Source organism: Phodopus roborovskii, unplaced genomic scaffold (genome assembly GCF_943737965.1).
Source record: "Phodopus roborovskii unplaced genomic scaffold, PHOROB, whole genome shotgun sequence".
In the NCBI taxonomy this organism is placed as follows: domain Eukaryota; kingdom Metazoa; phylum Chordata; class Mammalia; order Rodentia; family Cricetidae; genus Phodopus; species Phodopus roborovskii.
In genome coordinates, this window is record NW_026126517.1 from 10,451,474 (window position 1) to 10,478,650 (window position 27,177).

Below are 27,177 nucleotides of genomic sequence, written 5' to 3' on the forward strand. Positions count from 1 at the left end.
CCTTCATGAAGGGCTGATAAAGCTGCACAGTGAAAAAACTCTTTCCTCCCCAAGTTGGTTTTGGTCAGGGTTTTATCATAGCAATAGAAAACCAACTAAGACACCAACCTTACCTTATCCAGCATTGAGGAACCAACAGCCACTTTTAACAGAAGGGCAAAAAAACTGGCCAGCCATGGTGTCACAGAACTTTATCCCCAGAACTCTGGAGACAGAGGCAGTCAGATCACTAGTTCAAGGCTAATCTGGTCTGTACAAATAATTAGAGGCCAGCTAGGGCTATATAGACCCCTGCCTCACAAACATACATGTACCCCACAACCCTTGTTGGGAGGTCCTGCTGGTCAGCGGATACAGTCTACCATGGCCTGGCAGCTGAGCTCAGCAACATGGAAGATGATCCCCACCCCTAACTCACACAGAGGAGGGGCTTCCTATGCTCTATCTGACCATATCTGGAGAATATCTGTAGGCCTGGATCTTTATCTAATGTGACCCTTGGCACAGTTCTCTACAGAAGCTTTCTCTCTGCTGCCGATACAGTAATTAGACATTGTGCTAGGAGCTATAGGAAAGGACTATGCTTCCACATATAACTAAGACTACTACTAGGAGCTTTAAGATAGGAACATGCTGTTTAATGCAAATTAGGTGATGCCCCACCCACTGTTTCCATCCTTTATATCTCCCCCCTCACTCTGGAATAAAGTTGATGTCTCCCTGGGAAGCTTTTTCCACTGTGTTCAGAAGCCCTACAAAGCTCTCCACCATCGTTTCTGCCCCTTTGTCCTCTTGGAGTGGTGGCCAACAGACTTCAAGGAAAAAAGGGGACCAACCCCCAAAGTCACCAATCAAACAAAACCAGGAACTTTACCTTTTATCGAGATCATAGTCTTCCTCTTCATCCTCCTCCTCTTCCTCCTCCTCTTTGGACATAGTAGAGTCAGAATCAACAATCTTTGTCTGAGGGCAGCACACATACTCAGTGCCGTGGAACTGGTCTACCCCACAGGGCAGCAGCATGCCATAGCTATATAAGGTCATCCCCTCAGTCAGACATGCCTAGAAGAAACCCACAGACCAACTACTACATCAGTACATTTTCATAAGCTCCCTGGATCCCTAGCTTCACCCAAAACAAATCCTTATCAAAACTAGGTGGTAATTCACTCTTTTCTGGATATAACTGTTCTGTCAAAAATTTATCATGCTATCATTTTAAGAAAACTTGAGCCAGGTGGTGATGGTGGTGGTGCACGCCTTTAATCCCAGCACTCAAGAGGCAGAGACAGATCTCTGTGAGTTCCAGGACAGCCTGGTCTACAGAGTGAGTTCTAAGACAGGCTCCAAAGCTACAGAGAAACCCTGTCTTCAAAAACCAAAACCAAAACCAAACAAAACTTGAAGTTTTTACTTAATTTATAACCTCATCTGAGCCAAAACTGAAAGACCAAACTTAAGATCTAAGGAATACTTTAAAGAGTTTCAGGAATTAACAACACTTAAGTCTGTTCAAAGCCATTGTTTCTGGGATAGTCACTACTTAAGAATCTGACCAAAGACAAAACGGAGAACAAATAAAACTGAAGGATCAGAGCAAGAAAGAGTGTTTCTCCCTGCCACAAGAGTGAAGTGGCACCTAAGCTTACCTTGCTGTGTTTGTGTGCGTGCATATACCTAGATTGTCTGGAGTTGGCTATTTCTGCCCTGACCTTAGGGGTGAGGATGCCTTCTTGGGAGCCTTGCTATTGGCATACATACATTATCAACTGTCTGAACTCTCCCCCACCCCATTCTGTGACTTGCACATGCTAGACAAATGCTCTTTTACTAAGCTATATCCCAGCCCAAATGAAGAAGGAAATGCCATTAAAGTATTTCTGTTCCTTTTTGTCAGTACTAGGAATAAATGAAACCCAAGATTTCAAACATGCTGTGCAAGAGTTCGGCCACCAGTTTATCTCCCTGGCTCACTAACAGTTTAAACTCTAGGAACCAGGCCTGCTCATGTTCTACTTCTGTACAAAAACAGCTATTCTTCTGCAAGTATTTTTTAAAATTATTTTTATTTATGTGTTTACCACATATATTCAGGTGCCTGTGGAGGCCAGATGAAGACATCAGATCCCAGAGACTTGGTGTTACTGGTGGTTGTGAGTTACTGGATGTGGATGCTGGGTACCGAACACAGGTCCTCTGGGAGGGCAAGAAGCACCTGTAACCACTGAGTCCTCACTCTCCAGCCTCCTCCTAGGTATTTTAACACCGAAATACCTAGGTGTGACAGTATGCAACCCTCTGAATTCCAGAGAGAGAGAGGCTAAAGCCAGAGGATTGTGATGAGTTCCTGGTCAGCCTGAACTCTACATCAAGACTCTGTTTAAAAACAAATGAAAGTAACTAAGAAACACGATGTGGGTGGAACAGGAATGTTCTCCTCTGAGAAAGGCAGCTGCCTGTCTCACAAGCGTCCTTACCTCCTTGACTACGGTGTGCCAGCGCTGGTGCTTCTCGCACACCTCCATCCGCTCTTGGTGGAAAAACTGGCAGTTTTCTGGGACTAGCAGAACATCACTAACAAACTCACCCACTGGGGGTGGGGGAGGGGGAGAAAAAAAGACTTTGTCAGAAGCAAATCTGGTTGTGATTCAGGGCACAAACAGTCTTCAGGAAAGATCCTCCTAATAAGGTGTACATTGACACCTGCACAGCCAGGCACCAGGAGAACTCTGCAGTAGCATTTCCTAGCTACATCCTGTACAGGAACTACAGCAATACATTTCTGGGGAAATGTAGGCAGGATCACCCTCCACAATCACCTCAAGTCCACATATAACCACTCCTTATGGCTGGTATGCTGAAACTTGCCACACACAACTGTTAGAACAAGTGATACAAGTAAAAGTTTAAGAAATCAGAAGGAACCTTTACAAGGTGAAACTGCCAAAACCTGGTAACCAAGATAATGTTTCAATTAAGGACAATGTCCTAAGAGTATTTCTGCCAAAAATTATTAGAATGCTATTCTAATAAAACAAATTAAAATTCAGAGCTATTCTATATTTTAAAGACTTCAAAAAAAATCTGAATGTATCTTTTACTGAGTACGTGTATATGCACAGGTATGTAGGTGACCATAGATTTCCTGCAATTAGAGTTACAGGCAGTTTTGAGTTATCTAACATGGTTATTGGGAACTGAACTCTGGTCTTCTACCAAAAGCAGCAAGTGTTCTTAACTGGTGAGTGAACCACCTCTCCAGACCCCAAGAATAGTGTATTAAATGTGATGGTTTGAATGAAAATGTCCCCCAGTAGGCACTATTAAGAGAGATGTGGCCTTGTTGGAGGAAGTGTGTCATGGGGCAGGGGTAGATGTAAGGGGGGAGGAGGGGCTGTGAGATCTCCGATGGTCAAGCCAGCCCCAATGTCAAACTCTCTTCCTACTATTTGCCTTTAATCCCAGCATTGGGGAGGCAGAGGCAGGAGGATCTCTGTGAGTTCAAAGTCAGTCTTATCTACAGAACAGGATAGCCAGGATTACACAGAGAAACCCTGCCTCAAAAGAAAGGAAGGAAGAAAGGAAGGAAGGAAGGAAGGAAGGAAGGAAGGAAGGAAGGAAGGAAGAAGCAAGCTTAAGCTGTTTTAGAAGTGAGCTGTTTCAATGGCCCCATTTACTTCAAATGGTTTAGCAACAAGTATATGTGGGCAAGGCAATGATGGTGCACACCTTTATTCCCAGCACTCAGGAGACAAAGGCAGGCAGATCTCTGTGAGTTCAAATCCAGCCTGATCTACAAAGCTAGTTCTAGGACAGTTACGGCTACATAGAGAAACCCTGCCTCAGGCAAAGGGTCAAGGTGCTCACTGCTAGTTCTTTCTCTTTAGGTCTCAACTTCGGAGGGATGGAAGGAAGTCTGGCTTGCTTTCACATCCAGTGGTAGAAGCTCCTTCAATGTTACACAGATGGGAAGATGGCTGTGAAGATTAATTTTATTACTAATTCAAATATTTAGATATGTTTATCAATTTTCTGAGAGGGAAGAGAGACTGAATTACTGCTCAGAGACTGGTTAGGCCATGTAAGGGTGGCCCCAGTAACTCATTTCCAGATGACTGATATACTCATACAGGGTCTAAGTGGGATAAAATAAGAGGAGCTATGTGTTCTTTCTTTGCTAGGGCAAAGACTGAGTAAGGAATATGGGAAAGCAAACAAGCTAGCCGGAGATTAGGTGTGGAGAGTACAACAAGAAACAAAGTGAGGCCAGGTGTGGTGGCACACACCTTTAATCCCAGCACTCTGGACTCAGATGTAGGCAGATCTACGAGTTAACAGAGGCCACCCGGAGGTGGATCTCTGTGAGTTCGAGGCCAGCCTGGTCCACAGAAGGAATTCCAGGATAACCAGAGCTATATACAGAAACCCTGCCTTAAAAAAAAAAAGAAAAAAGAAAAAGAAAAAAAAAAGAAAAGAAAAAGGAGAATGAGAGAATGCATAGCCACAGTATATACACATACTGTGTATGATTTATCTCTGAAAAAGACTATACAGAACCATGAGCAGTTCTAGTTCTGACAACACACTTGGGTCCTTCAAGCTACCCTGTCAGTTAAGAAAAGGAGAGGTACTGATCTACCAAGCAGGCTGTGATGGTTTGAATGAGAATGCCCCCATAGGCTCATATATTTGAATACTTAGTCATCAGAAAGAGCACCACTTGAAAAGGATGGGAAGGAGTAGCCTTGTTGGAGAAAGTGTGCCACTGGAGATGAGCTTTGAGGTCCTTCCTGCCTGGTGATGGGAATGTCAAACTCTCAGCTCCTCTCCAGCACCATATCTTCCTGTGTGAGGCCATGCTTTCAAACACGATGCTAAAGGAATAAACCTCTCAAATTGTTAAGCCCAGCCCAATTACATGCTTTCTTTTATAAGAGTTGCCATGGTCATTGTGTCTCTTCACAGCAATAGAAGGGGGTGGGGGTGAAGCGTGTGCCTTTCTCAAAAGTTTCAGCAGTAAGTAGCCTCCCTAGAATGGTGCTGTCTTTCAGGATCCTCCAGACCTAGGCAAGGTAGAACCTGTATACAGTAAGAATTAATGCATTTCAATTTGCAACCTCTACCTTTTTATATACAATTGCAAAATACAGTAAGACGCAAGCATCAACCCACAGTAGGAGGGCACAAAAGACTCTCCCTGTGTTGCTTAGGACACGGTGTGTGGACAGACCCAAACACACATTCAACTTTCAAATCCACAGAATGGCCACAACATAACAAAATGGAGGAGGGGGCTCGTGAGATGACCCAGCCTTCAAGGAAACTGTGCTCTTCCATAGGACTCAGGTTCAATTCTCAGCACCCACACAGTGGCTCACAACTGTCTATAACTCTATTTCCAGGGAATCCGATTCCCTCTTTTGGCCTCTGAAAGAGGAACCAGCCACAAAGGTGATACACACACACACACACACACACACACACACACACACACACACACACACACACACACCATCCATACATATAGAACAAAGAAGACAGAGGTGGGTTTGAGAGGTGGTCAAGAGTAAACTGCTCTTACAGAAGACCTGAGTTTAGTTCCCAGCTCCCAAATCTGCTGGCTCACAATCATGTGCAACTCTAGCTCTAGAGGGAACAGACGCCTCTGACTTCCATGGCCACCTGTACTCATGTGTACATTACTCCCATACCTAATTAAGTTAAATCTTAAAAAGAAAAAAAAGACAGAGAGGTAAGAACTCTAGGATATCCAAACCAATTAACAGAGATGTCTAATCAATATATAGCTACTTCTCATCTGTTCTCTTCATCGCCTTCAGATTTACTACACAGTGGGGTTTTTTTTTTCCTTTTGTTTGTTTGTCTGTTTGTTTTGTTTGAGACAGGGTCTCTCCACATAGTCCTGGCTGTCCTGAAACTCACTATGAATACCAGACTAGCCTAAAATTCAAGAGAGATTCTCTTGCCTCTGCCTCCCAAGAGCTATGATTAAAGCTGTATACCACCACACTTGACTTTGAAAAATGTATGTATTTATTATTACTTTGTATGAAAGAGTAAGTATGTGCGGCAGACAAAAACAACTTTTGGTAGTGGCTTCTTTTCTCACACTATAGGTCCCATGTCAAGTGCTTTTTTGCCTGAGATATTGCCAATCCTAGGCAACAATATCTTTTCCTTTTCTTAAAGACAGAGTCTCATTATGTAGCCATGGCTGGCCTGAAATTCACAGAGCTTGGCCTCAAACTCACAGAGATCCACCTGTCTGTACTGCCATCATGCCTGGCTTGAGGTTACAACATCTTAAAAGATTCTAGGTTGAAGCCAACCTCTTTCCTATATTCTCTATTCCAATAAGCAGTATTCATTTCAGTACGTGTCAAAGGACCCACTGTGACTCTCCAGGTAAATATGGTTATAGGACTCTTTATTTATTGTCTCACCCTTGACATGTAATGTAAAAAGAATTATCAATAGGAGCTATTGTGGTTAAATAAGGATCAGGATAAACAAATAGGCTGAATAGATGTTTATTCAGGGAGAAATAACTTACAACCTAGACATATGAACACCAGGGAATTCCACCGGATGCTCTCCTGTCCGAGTCACGCCAGCAAGAGAGCTTTTCCAGGTTCTCTCTCCGACCTCCTTCCACAGGTCACTTCCGCCCATGGCTCCACCCCCCAATGGGCGTGGTCAGTGCCACAGAAGGACTATCTCACTAAAAGGAGCCAGTGAGGTGGGCTTAACAGGTGAAGGTGCTTACACTGAGAAGCTTGTTGCGTGGGGTTTGATCTCAGAGACACCTCCCCCAAAAGTGGAGGGAGAGATCTATAAGTTGTTCTTTGACCCCCAATACATACTATAAAAAATAGTAGTAGTAATTATTATCTATGGATATGTAACATTATTGGTAAAGTATAAATCATTTAGCTGAATCCTTAAAAATGGGTAGATTATTTAGCACATAAATTGTATCTTTTCAAACTTATTTTTTAAAGAAATGAAGATGATTATTTATGATGCATGAATAGAATATTAGAACTGGCATGCTGTGAGCCCATCTGGTGTCTATGTGGTGTAGTCATGTGTGTGCACATAGTCAAGCCAGAGGTCATGTTGGAGGCCTTCCTCTGTCTCCACCTCATCTTATGAGACTGAGTTTCTCATTTACAGAAGTGAGAGAGAAAAATCAATTTTTGCTTTGTTGTTGTTGTTTTGTTTCTCAAGACGGGGTTTCTCTGTGTAGCCCTGGTTATCCTGGAACTCACTATGTAGACTAGGCTGGCCTCAAAGGTGTGCATCACCACCACCCAGCTGAGAGTACTAGGTTTAACAGATGGCTCAAATTAGATCTACAGAACTCCTCAGGTGTCAGTGTTATTACCTCCCTCACATGTGGTAATGTATTTTGGACCAACTGCAAGTGTTCCACTCATAACAGCATTTGTGACCCAATCTGTTCTTGAATCACGCAGACTATAGTTATTCATATAGGTCAGGCAAAGAAGGTCTAAGAAGAATACAGTCACTAAGTAACAACCCTATTTCTGAGGGCCATACTGTCGCTGGAAGCTTTGTTCAAGCTGGCACTAAACATTAGCACCAGCAATGTGATAACCAAGGGTAAAGCTTCAGTACTTCAGGATGGCAGGTCCACACAGCATCTGGCCTTGGCACCTGGCCACATGCCATGAGTCATTTTCCTTCTCCCTGAGAACCACCACTAATGTGATTAACAGCCCATTTGAACAGGATGAACTGTAGGAAACAGAGGACCCTCTTCCTTGGCTGCTCTCTTTAGTACTGTTTCTCAAATAGCCTACTGAGCATTGATTTCAAATGGCTAATGTTAAGGGTAGAGCTGTACGGCTTTTCGGGCAATGCTTCTCTTTGGTGTCCTGGGAAAGGCGCATCCCACAGAGGTAGTTAATTCCAGAGAAGTCTACCACCAACACAAGGAAACCCCCGGTGCCCACAGGGAGAAAGTCATCCAAAAACTTCATTTTAACACATGTAGATACTTGACCGTGAACCAGGAACAAAACTTAAGGATAGGAAGGAACACTCCTCAAAGGTGACCAAAAACACTTACCAAGACACTTGAATGGAATGACGATGTGACTCTTGCACTGTTTTTTGTCCCTTCGGCACCAGCTATCAATACTGACTGGCTGGTTTGCTTCCATCACATTTGTGATCTGCAGCTCTGGATATATCTGTTTAAGAACAGCAACAAATCCACACAATAACCCTGCTGTAAATAGGTATTTCTGCCTCCACCCACATGTTACACTAACCTCCAGCTTTACTACACTATTCTACATTCTAAAGACAAAAAATATATATATATATATTATATATATAATATATATATATATGTACTCAACTATTAGGGGTTTTTATTGTTGTTTTTTATTTCTCACTGTTTATTTTATAACAGATATTACCCAATTTCCTCTAGTCAACCCCCCCCTCCAGAATACCATCAATTTTAGCCAGTGGGAGAGCAGAGTCATCTAGCTTCCATATTTTGCAACAGCATACTTTTTAAACTGGCCAATAAACCTGGCCTTTTCAATCTAGCCACATTCATCAGGATGGACATGGGGTCCCTTGGCACTAATGATGTGGTTGCTCCCTGATCATTTTCATAGCGTGTACATTCCAGCCTCACTCTGCATGTGAGGCTGCACCTGCTCTCTCCAGGACAAAGGCTGGTTTTCTTCTGACAGCTCATATTTCTGACTCCTCCCATGGACTGCATTTAAAGGGGGAGCCTGTATTTAAGGCAAATGCAGCAGGTTTTCAACACAAAACAGATCTGACTGGGTATCAAGTTCACACATAGGATGTATACATATATATATATTACTGAGCTCTTGAAGTGAAAGACAGCACCAAGGAGCCAAGGCTATGAAGTACATGCTAATGGAATTAAAACTATATTTCACCCCTGGCCCTACATGTGACACTTCATAAGTTAAGCTCACATTCTTTTGTTATTGAAGCAAAGGGTTAAGTTAAATCATATCTAGAGGACCCTTCACAATACTGACAGCTTTCTATGAACATGCAAACCCACATATTTTGCTGTCCATCTTCCTAGAAAAGAACTAGGCACCTACCAAGCTTCTGCAAAGAAGTGAGCTCACAACCCAAACAAGCAAAACCTTTGCACTATCTAAATTTAGAAACAAAGGGCTGGAGCTCCCGTTTTTAGTACTTTGGTCTTGCCCTGACCCAGAAATAGAAGGGGGTGTTAGCTTTCTGGCAAAACTCTTACCTCCTGGCAGTACTGAAGAACTTCTTCCTTTGTTCCAAGGCAGCTCTTGGTGCCTGTTGGATCAGGCTCCCATTTCCCAGTCTGAATGTTCACATGCATGTTCAGCTTCCCACAAAACATGGCAATTTGAGGCTCGGCAACAGCAAAGCCTGTCCCAGCATTGGCTGCAAGAGCCTATCAAAGACAAACCAGAGGTTTCAGGTTTAGTCAAAAGCTATGCAGACAGGCACAACCATTTAACAGTTGATACAGGATCAACATCTTACAGCTAAGCTACTCAGTACAGTTCTGTTTATTATACTTCAAGATCTGAAAGCTGAAGAAGAACCAAAGGGTTGATGGAGGTGCTGAGGTATGAATCCTGTAGGATATTCTGATGTGGTCTGAAGGGGGGGAGGAAATCACCAAGCTGGCAAGATGGTTTAGCAGGTAAAGGCTCTTGTTGCCAAGCCTCATGACCTGAGTTTGATCCCCAGGACCCACATGATGGAAGGAGAGAACTGACTCCTGCAAGTTGTCCTCAGACCTCCATGTGTGTCAAGGCCCTTGTGCTCACTCAACTGCCACCCATCCTTAGGGAGAAGAAAAAAAAATGTAATAAAATAATTATCAAAAACCACATAGACATTTGTAGTTTGAAGTCCCTTCAGATTTCAAAGTAAGCATTTCAAGACAAATAAAAGGACATCCAACTTTGTATTTATGGAAACTAACCCCTAAATATGGACAGGTTTATACTGTCTGACTCCTATGGTAAGTCAGAGTGTCTGAATATCAGAAAGGACAGCCAGTCTCTAACAGCAGTTGGTAGGAATAGGTATGGTTCAGTACCAATTTTTGTTATCTCCTTTTTAAAATGTCTTATAATCTCAGATATTTACTTTTTCTCTTTCTCCCCTTCTGGTACTGGAGATTCACTCTAGGGTCTCACACATGATAGGCCTGAACTCTATCCCTGCCTCTTCCATACATTTTTATTTTGTGACAAGGTTACTCAGGCTTCCTGATGACTGGGATGGTAGGCCTGTGGTACTTTATATAAACTAATTCTTAACCCAAGAAGTTTTATGCCAGAATTAAAAAATGACCTCTATGTGTATCTGAAGTGAAAAGCTAATGGGAACTCAGGAACTCTAACCCTACTACTGCCCACTTGGAAGGCCTCGAATCTGATTGCTGTCTGTTCTAATATAAGCCACACATCCCTTCTTCATATGCAAAACATAAAAAGAGAACAGTTAAAACTGCTAATTATTTATTCTCTCATACAACCCCTCCAAAATTGTTACCCAAACAACTGTATTAACAAAGTGCTAAAGGCTCAGTATACAAGCCTGAGCAAACAATCATGACCTCACTTCCTCAGTATTCCACCTAGTGTCAAGTCAAAACTTACACTAAACCAACTGACCGGATTCATGGTCCTAAAGAGGAAAAGAACACAGCACTGAGAAAACATTAAAAAGAACCTGACCTCAGTTTGAGTAGAGAACTAATAAAGGAAGCTTCCAGAGGAAAGTGAGGCTTGTGTGGAGGTGTGGATGCTACAAAGGAAGGACAGCCCTTCAGTACAGCCAGGTCTACATTGACTGGCACTGGAAGGATCTCAGCCTTCATCCCTGCAAGTGCTGAGAGATTTTTAAGCCAAAGCTATCACTCCCAATTCCTTTTCTGGTTGCAGAGTAAAAATGAACTGTAAGTAAGCAGAGGAAGGACTCAGCCCACTGAAGGGCATGGATAGTGCTAGCTTGGGCTAAGTTGATGTGCAGTAAGAGACTCAAGATCCCAGAAAGAAAACAGCAAGACATGGTGATAGATTAGAGATGGAGAATGAAGAAGAGGCCATCAAGTTAGGTTATTTACAATATGCCCAGTATGCAAGGCTCCTCTCAAGCAATGTGTCCTTGGAGAACATCTGTGCATTTGGAGTTACATTAGTCCTTTATCCATGGAGTTATGTCCCATGACCCCCAGTGAATGCTTAAAACTATAGAGTACACGCTGGACTGAATATATGCTTTTCCCATGTCATAATGAAGTTTAATGTATAAATTAAGCATTGTAAGAAATAAACACCAAAGGGCTGGAGAGATGGATCAACAGTTAAAAAGATGGGTTCAAATTCCAGCACCTACACAGTGGCTCACAACCAGCTATAACTCCAGTTCTAAAACAACGGGCATTCTCTTCTGGCCTCTGCATGCACTAAACATGAACACAGTGAATAAATGCAAGTAAAGCACCCATACAAATAAAATTAAAACTTTTTAAAAGGGGAAAAAACAAATCTGAAATAATCTGTTTCCTGAATTTACAAATGAACTAAAGTTAAAGATGAAGGGTTCTTAATGTTTCAACCATGTATGATCTTGTATGAATCCTTCAACACTGAAGGCAGCTACTAAACAAATAAAATAGGGTTCAGGCTGCCATATCTAATCATTCAGACGACTGGGAGGACACAGGAAAGCATCTGACCCTTAAGTTCCCAGAATGAACATAGATAAGAAAGTGTTGATTAGTTGTGTGAGCTCACTAAGCCATGACATAAAAACGGTCAATTCCAGTGCATTCATCAGCCAGGACTACATTCCACATGTTACTCATTATGGTTGTTGGCTACAAGACCACAAGAGTTTCAACTGTATAAATGCTCAGTTAATGGGTCAACCACTGAGGTCAATACATCAGTGTAAGTGCATTTGATTTCTGCACTGAAATGGTCAGTGTTATCTTCCCTAAAGAGTCTAAAGTATCAGAGGTTAAAGCAACAGGAAAGAGAGCAAAACAGCCAGATCCTCACATCAGTTACCACCAAGAAAAAGAGTAACTGGAATCAATCCAGACAGCTAATAGGATACAGTGATTCACTTCAGAGTTCAGAAAGATTAATCCTTGTGGTCATGAGAGACTCTCAAGACAGTATCCTCTGAAATATAAAAGGCCTCTGTGGGCCACATCTAAGAATCAACTAATCAAACATACCCCGACCTCACCTAGAGTGTGACAGGGTCACTGTTATATGATGTTTGCACTTCTTTACTTGGAAATGCTCTCATTTAATGTGCTCTCCATTTCCTTAAGCACCGACTGCGCCTTCATCCATTACTTCAACTTATAAATCAATCTGCTTCCTAATCTAACATGTTACAAATGGGACTTCACTGCCAAGTCAGCACTTCTGAGATCCTGTGAACTTGGAATCCTCTATGAAAGAAAATTAATGCCCCCCCTCCAAGTGTTGGCACTTAAGCCAGTCCCTGTGATCTATGCACACGGCAGCACTTTCAGGGCTCTGAAAACAAACTGCATCAATTGCTTTCTTGCCCAGTGCCTCACTTTACTTAATAATTCATTCTTAATAAGAAATGCCATCTTATTAATTTGGCTCAGAAAGAGTTCAGCTATCCAAGGAAAGGAATTCAACATAGTAGAAGGTCCTCCTAATAATCTGAAGCAGCTTAAAGCATTTATAGTCAATGTACAAAACGTAAGGCAGAGCCTGCAGCAAGTCCATCCATCCTTAATATCACTGGGTGGAGCTCATGAGCTGTCTCCCTTCTCAAAGCTACTCATGTGTGAGTAGTTCTTTCTTTCCTCACTAAGCTACTGCCCCAAATCGAATCTGGCCCTACAGTCTGATAAAGGGAGAGCCTATGTAGCATCCTCCCAAGGGCAGGGTTTTCTCCTACAGCAATGGAAATGAGGGTCCCTTAGATGGGAAGGCACTGTTTACAGCTGCACTCCACCCAGTTCAGCTCTCAGAAACACCAGTGAAGCAGGTTTCTGCTCATTTATCTATGCTTACAGCCTAGTGGTAAGACACTCTTATTCAAATGTCCTTTCCTTTACAGCTTAAAAACAAACAATCAAAAATTGAAGAGCCTTTATGTCATTTTCACTCCCATTCAAGTGTTGAGTTCAAGACTTCATGACCAAGAGGCTGGAGAGAGGGCTCAGTGGTCAAGAGTACTGGCTGCCCTTCCAGAACCCAAGTTCAATTCCCTGCACCTGCATATCACACCTGTCTGTAACTCCAGTTTCAGGGCTTCTGATACTATCACATAGATATTTATGCAAGCAAAACATCAATGGACATAAAAAAAACAAAAAAACAAAAAAAACAAAAACTTCATGACCCACAATTTCTAACAACTTCGCCTTTAATCTTAGCACTCAGGAAGCAGAGGCCAGTGGATCCGAGTTCCAGGCTGGCTTGGGCTACAAAGAGTTCCAGGATGGCCAGGGATACACAGAAACCCTGTCTCAAAATATAAATGTAACAATTTAAATATGCCTACAAACATTCCATCAAAGATTTCTTATCAAAAGAAAGTGAAATATATTCTGTTCTTAGCAAATGTCAAGATACTTGTCTTAGGAGAAAGAACATGAAGTTGGGTTGGTGGGATCTGAAAAAATCTGGGGGAAAGGATATTATGAAGTTATATGAAAACTTTTACAAATAGGAAGAAAATCCTCTCAAGCTATGATTAACTACAAAAAGTAAGGCCATCAGAGTGAGAACACTAAGAGTATACTATGTGAATGCCACCAGCAACAAGACATTAAGGAAACTAGGTAGGAAAAAAACTGACAAGTTACAAATCAGCAAAGACCAGGTACAAACAAGGAATAAATGCAATGTGGGAGCCTGAACAGGATCCTGGAACAGGAAAAGGACATCAGTGGGGGAAGCCAGAGCAATCATTTGCATAAGCTGTGCCAACACAAGCTCCTGTTCATGCTCTGTGGGTTATGTAAGACATTAATTCCACAACTAGGCATAAGAGAATTCTGGTGTATTGTCAACTTCTACTTAACACCCTATCTGAGAACTGGTGTAGTTTATCAAAACAGCACCTGCTCAGCATGCATGACAAGTAGGACAGAGCCCATCGCCACCGAAGTAACAAGTGTCTTTGTTTTTAATCCTGATCAAACTGCCTAGATATCATTTTGGAGGGCATAGTCTCAATTTTACAAATTCAACTGTCAAAAAGACAAGACTAACTGGGTCTAGTGGCATGTACCTATAGCCCAGCTACTGGGAAAGTTGGGGTAGGAGAATTGTTTGAGCTCAGAAGTTTGAGGAAAGGCTCAGCCAGGACTTACCTCAAAAGAAGGGGTGGGGGTAAAAGGAGAGAGGGAAGGAAAAGACACCTTTACATCAGGCAACCAGTAAGAACTATCAGAACACACTCAATATCAGAAAAGCAAATGTCCTAATACAGCACATCATAGACATTACATATATTAAGCACTTTGGTTGCTGTTAAAAGTGTGACTGTATGATGGTTAAACCTGTTGATTTGACTTTTAGACTCACTTAGGAGATACTACCTCTAGGCATGTCTGTGAGGTCATTCCCACTATGTACACACTTTGTGGGCAGGAGTCTCAGACTGAAAACAAAGCAAGTGGCATAGCACACATTCCCCTCCACTTCCTGATTAAGAAGGCAATGGAATCCTAAGCCCCAAACTCCTGCTGCTCCAGCTAGAGCTACTACCCTTAGCACCACATGGTACCTACCATGAAACTCTTTGCCTTCAAACCATTACCCAAAAATACACCCTTCTATCCTCAAGCTGCCTTTGTCAGGAATTTTGCAGGAGCAGCAGGAAGAGTAACTGATCTACTATGGTTTAGAGCAGTGGTTCTCAACCTTCCTATGCTGTGACTTTTTAATGCAGTTCCTCATGTTGTGCTGACCCCCAGGCATAAAATATTTTGTTGCTACTCCATTAACTGTAATTTTGCTATCCTGAATCATAATATAAATATCTAATAAGCAACCCCCAAAGGGGTGAGGATCCACTGGTTCAGAACCTTCACAGAATCTTCTCCAATAATACAAGAGGAAAAGTTCAACCTTCAAACATCTCAACTCACTATTTGACAAAATAGCAGAACTCTTAAGAAAACAAACAAACAAAGTAAAAAACAACTTGTTCTTAAAAATAACTTCTGACCAGGACCACGCTAGACAGGCAGCTCAGTGGTTGTGAGCACTACTGCTGTTGCATAGGATCTGGATTCAGTTCCCAGCACCCACATGGTAGCTTATGTAACCTTAGGTAATCCAGTGCCATGGTACTTATATGGAAATCACAGGCCAACCTTCAGGAGTTGGTTCTCTCCTTCTACCAAACAGGATTCAGGGTTGGAACTGGGGGGTTAGAGGTCTTCATAGCACATGCTGATCCATTTCTACAGGCTACCTCACAAAGTTCTTGGCCTTTATTACATTCCAGCTTAATTCTAATTAGAAAGAGGTAAAACTAGGTAGAAGGGAAAATTCAAAACATTAAAAGCTGTTATGGTACACTGATGCACATCAGTTAGGTGTTGTTTTCAGACAACAGTTTGTACAAACAACCTCAACATTAGAGCTTTAAATATTAAAGCAGAAATGAAGTATCATTTCCAAGATTGAAAATGGTTTAGATGGTCTCCAGAGCTTTTTATAGGAACATGGTAATTTGGCCAACTGGATTATATTGGTAAAAATCCAAGCACTATAACCAAATAGAAGTTTGACTTTCACTTTACAGGAGATGGAAACTGAGTCTTTCCTAAAGAAAACTGTAGAAAATATACTGATGCTTAAAATTGGCTCCTGTTCCTTCCCAGTTTCTATCATAACACAGGAAGTCTAAGAAACGTTATTTCCAGGTGTACAGAGCCACTAGGGTCCTGTCTCGGATAAGCAGCCTCCAAAGTGGTGCATGAGATGGCAGCCAAGAATGTGAGTGTAAGCCCAGTTCCATCACCAACTACCTGCACTATCTCTGAAGGCTATCTAGCCCTCTAAGCCTACTTTTTCTATTAAAATGATAGGCCAGAATGGCTGGAGAGATGGCTCAACAATTATGAGCACTGGTTGCTCTTCCAGAGGACCTAGGTTCAACTCCCCAGCACCTACATGGTGGCTCATGGATGTGACTCCAGTTCCAGGGAATCCAATGACTTCTTCTGGCCTCCATAGACACCATGCACACATATGGTGCACAGACATACATCCATACACATAAAATAAAAAATTAGAATAAAAAAAAAGCTTTTAAAAGCTAAGCCAAGCATGGTGACTTATACATACCTGTAAACCTAGCACTTGGGGCAGGAGTGGGGATAAAGAGGATCACTACAAATTCAAGGCCACTGTGGGCTATAGTGTGAGACTGGGAGGAGGGGGGAATGACTGGAAAGATGGTGAACTGTATGAACATGAGGATATGAGCTGAACAGGCAGCCTGAAAAAGACCATGCAACAGCAGGGGATTGTAACGCCAATGGTGGTGAAGAGGACAAGAGGGTTCCCACCAAACTAAACTGTGAGTCCCAGGTTTCAGTGAGAGGCCCTGCCTGGGGGGGGGGGTGTTAACGCCTGAGGAATAACACCCAACCCAAGATGCACCTCTGGCCTCCCTAAGAGTGCACATCCATGTCCTCTGCAAGCCTGGTCCCAACCCCCACAAACATACATATCATTAAAGAAAAAACCCAACACACTAACTTTCGTGCTATTATTACATGAGCTTACATAAAACATTTACCAGACCTACAAAAAATAATGATTTTAAAACGAAATTTAAAATCAGGTGCAGTACCTGCTGCAGAACAGGTACCACCATCCCCATACTTGCTCCTCACATTTGGTTCCTTCTTGCTGCAATTACACAGGACCCGGCTTAAATTAGAGGTACTCAAGTAAGAACATGAGGACCTCACATGATAGCCACCCTTCCAAACACAGGCTGATATGACACTGGTTTAAAAGAGACTGCACTTTTTTTTTTTAATATTATTAAACTTGAAAATGGATTTTAAAAAAAATCAGGTTGCATTCCTGCTCCTTACTTTATTTTGTGGGAATGCAGCCATCAATTATTTATGTGAACAGCCCTGTCATTTTTAAAGAAAACTACTGGGAGCTGCTGGTTTCATAGCTCTGAACCACTTTCCAGCTGATCAGAAGTGAGGTCAAGATGAATCTGCTGCTACCACTGAGCTTCTCATCTGACACTGAGCTATTACGAGGGCTGGCGAGATGGCTCAGCAAGGAAAGGGCTTGCCACACAAGCCAGATGATCCAAGTTCAACATGCAAAACCTGTGTCAAGGTAGTTTTACCCCACAAAGTAGTTCTCTGACCTCCAGAAAAGTACTATGGCCTTGCCTCCACACACGCGCATACACTTACAAAATATTAACAACAGCCTCTAAGTTATTTCTTTATGGTTTTGTTTACCCTTTCTTTAAAACTTCAAACATATACATAATGTTCAGCCCCAATTTGTTTTCTTGATATCATTCCATCTACTTATAAAAATCTTACAGGAAGTTAATCCTTCTTGATGTAATGTTTTACATAGAATTTTAGTTTATACAATAGGTGAGAAGCCTGTAACAGATAAAAGTCTACTTTTTTTCTCAAGGAATACCAGTTGGCATCTCACTGAATCACATTTCTCTCTGATGACACAGCAGCCATTTGCCAAACTCTGCAAAGCATGCCAGCTAACTGAAGAAATCAGGGTGCCAAGGGACTTCTGTATTAATACAACAAGATCTAACTAAATCAAGTGTGCCTAGACTTAATCTACTAACTCTTTGGCATAAGCATTACTTAGGTTGTTACTAAGAGCTGTGTGTGCAAGGTTAGGGAAAAAATTTAAAGGGGAGAAATGATTTCAAGTAACAAACACCCAGGAAATGCTGTGGATTAAATTTTCATAACAAAATACATTCCACCTAAATTATTCTTAGTGAGTCACATAATGGAAATGATGGAGAGTTTTCTACAGAATACCCAAACACAGGCCTGGCAATCCTCTTACATTATAAGCAGCCACTGGCTGATCTGATGCTCTAGGACATTTTATTTTTATATGAATCAAATCACTGTCAATCAAGTAATTGTAAGCATCTTTTAAGGTCTTATAAGTCATATTTCTTAAAATATTCCACTTACCAGATAATTTTACAAAAATGAGTATTTAACTTAAGACAGGTTTTCAAGGTAGAGAAACTATCCAACATTCGGTTTTAGCTAAAACATACATAACTACAGTGTCAAGACTTCAAATATGACTGACTAGATAGTGTGTCAGAGTGATAAGGGATGTCCTTTCGTATGCTGTGAATATGTTTCTCTTATTGGTTGATGAATAAAGCTGTTTTGGCCAATGGACAGGCAGGATATAGCCAGGCAGGAAGTATAGGCAAGGTAACCAGACTAGGAGAATGCTGGGAAGAGGAGTAGAGACAAGTTGCCAGAGAGATGTCATATAGCTGCTGAGGATGCAAGAGGTCCAGGCATCATTGGTAAACCAAGACCACATGAAGATGCACAGATTAATAGAACTAGGTTAATAATTAAGACAAAGCTAGCCAATAAGAACCCTGTGCAACAGGTCAAACAGTGTATAATTAATATAAGCCTCTTTGTGTTTATTTGGGACTAAATGGCTACAGGACTGAAAAGGACAGAAACTTCCATCTACATCAGAGACTTGAAACTGACCCCACACCCCCATACCAGATCACTTTCCCTTTAATATAGTTAGGAAAAGGTAAGAAAACTATTCATGTAACTGGGAATACTGGAGATTTCATACACAGGATTATTTGGGGCAGGGGACTTAAGACAGGGTTCCTTTGTGTAGCCCTGGCTGTCCTGGAACTCACTCTGTAGACCAGATTGGCCTCAAACTCACAGAGGTGCCTCTGCCTCCCAAGTGCTCAGATTAAAGGTGTGCAGCACCACAAGGAGGTTACAGGATCATTTCTTAATATTCATTTTCATGTGTGTCTTTTGCTTACATGTATGTCTGTACATCATGCACATACACTGCCTGTAAAGACCAGAAAGGTTGTCAGATCCCCATGAAACTGAAGTTAAAGACCATTTTCAGCTGCCATGTGGGTGCTGAAAATTGTCTTCTTCAAGGGCAGCCATCTCTCTAGCCCCTACGATCATTTTTACTGATGCTTTAAAGCGGACATTCCCCAGACACCTACTAGAGAGCTAATAAGGTTCACAACAGGTGTTTCATGACATCCTGAAAAGTGAGAACTAGAGTGGTGGTATAGCTAAGTGGCAGAATGCTTGCCAAGACTGCAGGAGGTTCTGGGTTCAAACTTCAGCAATGCACCGTAACAAAAAGCTGGAGCAATGGGGGTGAACACAATACATGGTGCTAGTATATGCACATGATATGTAAAAGAAGGAGATACCCACTGTCTTTTTTTTTTTTTTTTTTTTTTTTTTTTTTTTTGAGGTGTCCTGAGTTCTAAGATACCGTCCTCCTTCTTTCCACCTTGTATTACTGAAGGCATAAAATGACAGCAATGGTACGCAAGTAGCCTTTCTTAAAAAAGTTCTTTATGTTCTTTTTATAATGTGAAGTAATTGCAATGTTATCTACCCCAAACTTCCTTGTTGGGCTCCTGAGATAGCTCAGTGGTAAGGTCATTTGCTATGAAGAAGAATTTGATCCCTGAGGCTCACATGATCAAAGGATAGATAGAACAGACTCCTCAGGCTATTCTCTGGTTGCCACATGCACACTGCTGGCAACAAAATGAATATTTAAAAAATATAAAACACAAATACTGGAAGTCACAGACCTAGCTCTTCATTCCTAAGAGTCTATGATGCTGAATGGCAAGAAATTCTTGGGTGAATCACCTGTCTATTTGTAACTTAAAAATTAATTAATTAATTAATTAATTAAATGACTTGATTTTCATAGGGCAGGAAGAAGTTTAAGAAAAAAAAAGAGAAATGTTTAAACAGTTCTGTTAGGTATTTTCCTAAATGTAAGCAATATTAATATATCAATCTTGATTAACCAATTTTAACTGTTAATGTTCATTAGAAATGTGAGAATAAGAAAAATATGAAATTGCTCCACTCTCTTCAAGTTCAAAGCAAGTCAAAAGGCATCTTATGGTTTATGTAGCATGTAAATTTAAAAGAAAATAGACTACACTATCAGCATGCACCAAATCTGCTCTCAAACAATAATTCTTCCTGCCTTGGACCAACGCCCATGTGCATTACTATAATTACCAGCAATTAAAAAAATAAAGTAATAAAACTAATACACTCCAAAAGTCAGCATGTTTACTGCTTGCCAAGCTGACCATTAATTAGCTTTTCTTGGTACAAGCCACCTAACTACTAAGCAAATGCATATAGGGGAGCAGGAAAGGTTACACTCATGTAATAGGAGTAAGTAAGGATGAAGATACAGTGAACACAACACACAGCACAAAGTGCAACAGCACTTTAACTCTGTTAGTGAGGTGGCCACCAGGGTACTGACTGGATCAGCATTTGCCCTCCAGGATTCCGTCTCCACCCAACTCTGGGTTCCAGAAACAGTAGTTTGTTCCAAAAGATCAATAACATGGCCAGTGTGGTCTGCAAGACCACAGTAGAATAGTCCCTGATGGAATCCATCTTCTCACATTCAAGACTACTGTCACTAATTTGGCTGAGCCACAGTGACTCAATCCCACATCTCACCTTTTAGGACTCTTCTCAGTGGACATCCTCAGAGGCTGCCTGCCAGTCCTAGCCAAGTAAAGTTTCCTCCCCAGCCTTACTCATGTGCTTGCCATGTCCATCTCTGTGAGATGGAATTTAAGTAACTTTTTCTAAACTCTACCTAGAGACAGAATATAGCAAGTAATCAATTATTCCCAGAAGACAACCAGGCTCTAAACTCTGGATTTTGTTTATATATTTCCCTAAAGTACAGCTGTCACAGTATTAGCTTATATAACAGCACATCTAAAAACATGAAATATGAGCTGAAGAGATGGTTAATAGTACCTGCTGCTCATGCAGAGCTCTAGTACCTGTATCAGGCAGCTCACAATCACCTCAACTCCATCTCCAGAGTATCTCATGGCTCGTTTTGCCTCCACAGGCACTTGTGTGTATGTGACATAAATTCAGACACACATGAACACATTTGTTTTAAAAAAATCTTTAAAAAGAAAGTAAGCAAAAATATATGACTAAATAAATAAGAACTCTATGCAGATGGCAAGCTTCAATTTAGAAAGCCATATATAATCTTTTCCAACTGACTTTTTTTACACGTGGTCTGAAAAGCTACACAATACAAGGCAGGAGCAATATACCAGATATATACTGACTTAGGCCCAAGCCCAACAGGAGCACAACCCTCAGAGGTACTTCAAGGCTGCCCGTCTTTCATCTGCTGTTTACCTCCCCTTTTCTTAAGGCATCCTTAGCATTTTCTTGTTTTTTTTTGAGACCAGGCACTAAAATTTTGTTTTTTAATTTGAAAAGGCCATGTTTTACTTGTGGGACAGGGCGTTTGTGCCATGACACACATACAGAAGTCTGAGGACAACTTACAGAAGTCAGCAGCTTCCACATTTTAAGTCATGGGAATTGAAGTTGGGTTGTCAGGCTTGTTTGGCCCTAAGCACTTCCTTTATCCACTGAGCCATCTCTCTGACTCTATACTTTCAAAGCTTGTAACTACAAGCCATCACACTATCTTAAAGCATCCACTCCCTTGCCCTGTTGGTTAAAGCTGTATTCATTTCCATAACATACATGTGTGTTGTGGGTGACAATTTCTTTTCTTTTTTTTTTTAAGACTTTTTTTTTTCTATATATGAGTATTTTACCTGCATGAACTTCCATGTAGCACGTGTGTCTGGTGCCCACAGAGGTGAGAGAACAGGGTGTCCAATCACCTGAGCTAGAATTACAGATGACTGTAAGCCACCATACAGGTGCTAGGAATTGAACCTGGGTGTGCTCAACAAGCAGTCAGTGGTGGTACCTTCGGAGCCATTTCTTGTTTCTCCCTAAATGTCTTAGTACTCTAGTATTCTGCTGTGAAGACACCATGACTAAGACAACCCTTATAAAAGAGCACATTTAATATGGGACTTGCTTATCATTATGCCAGGGAACATGGTGGTATACAGGCAGACATGGTGCTAGAGAAGTACATCCTGATCTGTTCACAGACAGCAGAAGAGGAAAAACTGGGCCTGGCAGGGGCTTTTAAAACCTCAAAGCCCACTTCCAGTGACATACTTCCTCCAACAAGGCCACACCCGCAATCCTTCTCAAATAGTGCCTCCCTAATGAGTAACCATTCAAATATATTAGCCTTTGTGGGTCACGCTTATTCATACCCCCACACTACAGTAACCCATTTGTCTTTCCTTGGTGTCCCATACATGGATCTGAAGCCACCAGGAAGGTGGTGAACCCCCTGCTGCTTTTACTTCCTTCTTCCCTGAAGCCAACACACCTCCCACTCTCCCCACTCTCCTCTAAGCCCCAGGTCATCAGTCCTGTCCTTCCTCTTTCCTCTGGTTTTCTCGCTATTTTTGTCGTTTTTTGACTGACTTCCTTTTTAGAAGCTCACAGCTTCCTCAGAAAACACCTAAACATAGAAAATTTCAAACACAACAGATCTCAAAAGAACTTTTACTTATGTACACACTATATGGGTAACACACTATACTAAATTGTGGCTCAAATTACATTTTCTCTCAGAATTTGAGGTCTTCTGACACTGCTGCTGAAAAACCGATAGTCAATCTGACCCTTCTGTGCAGGCCTGTTTTTCCCTCTTTCCAATATTTACTTAGCATTGTTTATTTTACTTCAACCTAATGTGTCTTCTGTGGTCTATGTCTCTGGTCAGACCTAGCTCTTAGTGGACTGTGCAAATTCCTATATGTAGTCTGTTGTTTCCAGTCCTTAAGATTTCCTTCAGCAAGCCTCTAGTTTCTTTTTGTGCCCTCTCTTCCAGTCCATTCCTACTGAATTTTTTTCAGAGTGGAATAGTGCATGCCTGGCAGGTGTGAGGCCGTAGGTTCCATGCCCAGCATCACAAAATGTAGAAATAAAAAAGTACTGGTAACAACATTTCTAATTTTTCCAGTTGAAATTGGCATTAATGATCTATGATGGCTTCCTATTTGGTCCAGCATCTCCACCCACATTCATCATGTTTTGTGAGGAGCTTACCAGGCTTGAGGTTGTACTTTATATTCAATCTTTTAAGATCAATACTAAAGATATTTTAATCTGTCCTGAGTACTATTTCTGTTGCTAAAAAAAACAAAAACAAAAACAAAACACTGAACACCATTCAGTTTCTATGACTTTTATCAATTCACAAGATTAATTGTTCAAAATAACACTCAGCAGGATGTTTATTAAATATAGATCCTGAGGAAGCTAGCAAAGCCTCAAATAACCATTTCTCTAATAGTTTTGGTAAAAGTCAGAGGGGGAGAAGATTTGTTCTGTGCCTTCTGTTATAATTAAAAACACTCTGACCAAAAAGCAACTTAAGATTTATGCGGCTTACAATTCCAGACTACATTCTATCAAAGAGGGAAATCAAGGCAGAAATTTGAAGCAAGAACCTGAAAGCAGGCCTGCTTGCTATTCCATGCAGAATTATTTATAACCTCTGAACTTACTCATAGCCTAGAAAGTACAGCAAGAAACCATGGATCACTCCAGGAACATGCTTTCTTCCAAAGTCCAGGGCCAGTGCCTGGATAGCTGTCCATAAAGGGCTGGGCCCTCCCACATCCATTAGCAATCAAGACAATCATCCATAGACATGCCCACGAGACAATCTGATCTGGGTAAGGTACCCCTCAATAGACACCCTTCTCAAGTGACACTGGGCTGTGTTAAATTCAGTTAAAGCTAACTAGGACAAGGTTACTCTAAAGAAAAAACATGCCAGGTTAAGCAGGAGTTTTGGTGGGAAGGAATAAAGAAGTCACCAAAGGCTCTGCTATAAATCAGGGCTCAAGGTAAAGCCATGCCTATGTTCAACAATTCAGTGCACGGCAGAATGAGAAAAATTACCAGCAGTTCATTACTTGAAGTTTCATTTTCCATTATCTACAAAATGTGGACTAAAAATATTAAAGGAGAAATTCTAGAAATAAACAATTCATAAGTCCCGATTTGCTTATCATTCTGAGTTACAAAATGAAATTTCACTCTGCTCTACCTAAGGCACAAAGCATTCCTTTGTCGTACGTTGCTACCTAAGTCATTTAGTAGCTGTCTCAGTTAGCAAACTGTTCCAGCAATACTGCTGTTTGTGTTTAAGTAATCTTTACTCCTCCTAGACACAAAGCGGTGATGGTGGTGACAGAAGCCTGCTTTATCTTGCTTCCTCCCTCTAGCTACTCTGTTTATTTACTTACTTATTTGTTTGTTTATTGGTGTAGATTAAACCTAGGACTTTATGCATGCTCTACTGGGAAGCAGAAAGGGGATGGGATGGGGGTGGGGGGAAGAGGAGAGGGCAGGAGGGTGTGGAACTGGATTGACATGTAAAAAAGCTTGTTTCAAATTTAAATAAATAAATAAAAGACTGGCAATCTAAAAGAACAAAATTTGACAAACCTGTTAGACAAAGTATAAACTAAAATTTGATTGACCTTAGCATTTGGACAAAGGATGTAACTCAATGGCAGTGTGTGTGCTTAGAATGTACAGGCCCTAGATTCATTCTCAACTGAAAGAAACCTTGGCTTTTGAGGACAGGAAAACTTAATATTGTTAAAATCGTACCACTGCCCAAAGCAATCTAAAGATTCAGTGCAATCTTTTATCAAATCTTAAGAGCTTTTTAAAGAAATAGAAAGGCCACCATGAAGATCATTATGGGGTCTCAGAATACTGAAAAGGAGCAGTTCAGAAATAAACTGGATATACGGCCAACTGATTTTTGACAAGTATGTCACAACCATATGACAGGAAAAGGACAGCTCCTTGAGAATAAATGGTCCTGACTGGATAGTAACCTCTAAGAATGAAACTGAATTCTTACCTTAAACTAGGTGTAGAAATATAGAGCCTAGGGAATCAGTGTATGAGAGCCCTCACTGGGAAAGCAACAATTCAAAATCTAATCCCTAGCATCTACACAAAGGCTGGGGCACGGCTGCACCTGGAACTAACTTTGGGAGGATGAGGCAGGTGATCTCAGGAGTTTGCCAGCCAGCCGGTTTAGCTGAAACAACTAGCCTCGGGTTCAGAGGGACCCTGTCTGTCTCAGAGAAAAGGACTATACACCCTCCTTTGGTTTCTCCAGGCACACAGGTACACACATTCTCATACAGATAACTGGAAAATATGGAATATCTAAGCTTTAAGCTACAACTCTCAGAAATCTAAAGGGAAAAGCTCCATGACAGTAATTTCTCAGATACGACATTAAAACAGGTAACTATAGAGAAGAAATAGAAAATTTTCACTTTATCAAATTTAAAAACTTTGTACATCAAAGGATACTATCAAGAGTGAAAAGACATGGGAAAGAGTATTTACAAGTCACTGCTCTGACCCATATCCAGAAAAATAAAAGCAACTCCTGCAACTCAACAGTGTCAAACTGTCTAGTCTGAAAACAAACATTCTGAGAAGACATTTCTTCAAAGAAAGCAAACATGAAAGGACATTCAACACCACTAGTTACCATACCAACATAAATCCATACGACAGCAAGATGCTGCTCTACAGTAAGGATGCCTGCCACCAAAAAACTAGTAACTAGAGAAAAGAATTATTGACACGAATATGGAGAACTTGGAACCCTTACCCACTGCCAATGGGAATGTGATATGTATAGTCACTGTGTAAAATAGTTTGGCAATTTCTCAAAAGTGAAAAACATCAGAATTGCTAAAGACCCAGCAATCTCACATATGGCTACACAGCATGATCTGGACATTGCTCACTGTAGAGTCAACTTGCAAGACAGTGTACCCCACTGTCCAAGCACCCACAAGGCCCCTTTTCAACGGTCAAGGAAGGGCAAACAAGAGATAATTACAAATTTAGGCCTGTAATTCCAGAAGTAGGTAACAGGAGAGCCAGGAATAAAACACAAGGGAGAGGGGGAGGTAGAGGAGAAGGGAGAGAGAAAACCTTGTTTTTATAACATTAATGAGCAGGGAAGACATTGTTGCATAAAATAAACCAGCCAGAGGGCAAAATGGAATGATTCCACTAGATTATGTCATCTGACATTGTAATATTCACAGAAACAGAGATCAGAATTGTGGTTACCAGAGGCCGAGAGAGAAAAACTTACTATTTCACAGGTATATGTTTCTTTACAGACTATTCATAAGTTCTAGCAATCCACTCTACAACCCTGCCCAGTACTTAACAGTGTATCCCGTGCTTCAAATTTTAAGAGGGTTGGCAAGAGGGCTTGGAAGGCAAAGTGCATATTGTCCAAGAATACAGACTTGACTTTGATCCCCAGACCCCACATAAAAAATGTCAGGTAAATCAGGTGTGGTGGCTCATGCCTTTAATCCCAGCACTTGAGAGGCAGAAACTGGAGATCTCTGCGAGTTTGAAGTCAGGCTGGTCTACAGAGCAAGTTCTAGGGCAGCTAGGGCTTTTACATAGAGAAACCCTGTCTGGAAAAACAAAAATAAAACAAAAGAGCAGGTGTGGTAGCAAACATTACAAATCCCACAGACCAAGTGAAGTGATAAGCAGATCTCTGAGGCTCACTGACCACCCAGGCAACTCAATGATAGACCTTATCTCAAAAAACAAAATGGAAGGTGTCTGAGGAACAAGGATGACAACTACGCACCTGTACACTCAGACATACATGCACCCAATTGAATGTATACTCACAGATCTCACATTAAATGTTGCCAACAATAAAAAGTTAACTTTTAAAATGATAAATTTTCTATTACATATATCTTACTACAATCTCAAAAAGATGTGGATTTTGAATTGTTCGATTTAGAGAATTTTTGCCTCTTCTGGCTGACACGTAATAAACTTATATT

At 41.2% G+C, this 27,177-nt stretch overlaps 1 protein-coding gene across 4 annotated transcripts in view; it reads right to left on the bottom strand.

Moving 5' to 3' along the window:
* The window catches only part of Aplp2 (amyloid beta precursor like protein 2), a 64,123-nt gene that overhangs the window by 22,078 nt on the left and 14,868 nt on the right, over positions 1-27,177 (bottom strand). For all 4 annotated transcript variants that reach the window (XM_051196990.1, XM_051196989.1, XM_051196987.1 and 1 more), the window contains exons 2-5: positions 9,308-9,481; positions 8,117-8,240; positions 2,478-2,590; positions 875-1,062 (exon numbers count right to left, since the gene is read on the bottom strand). In XM_051196990.1, the coding sequence (XP_051052947.1) occupies positions 875-1,062; positions 2,478-2,590; positions 8,117-8,240; positions 9,308-9,481 (599 nt within the window). The remainder of the gene's footprint in view (positions 1-874; positions 1,063-2,477; positions 2,591-8,116; positions 8,241-9,307; positions 9,482-27,177) is intronic.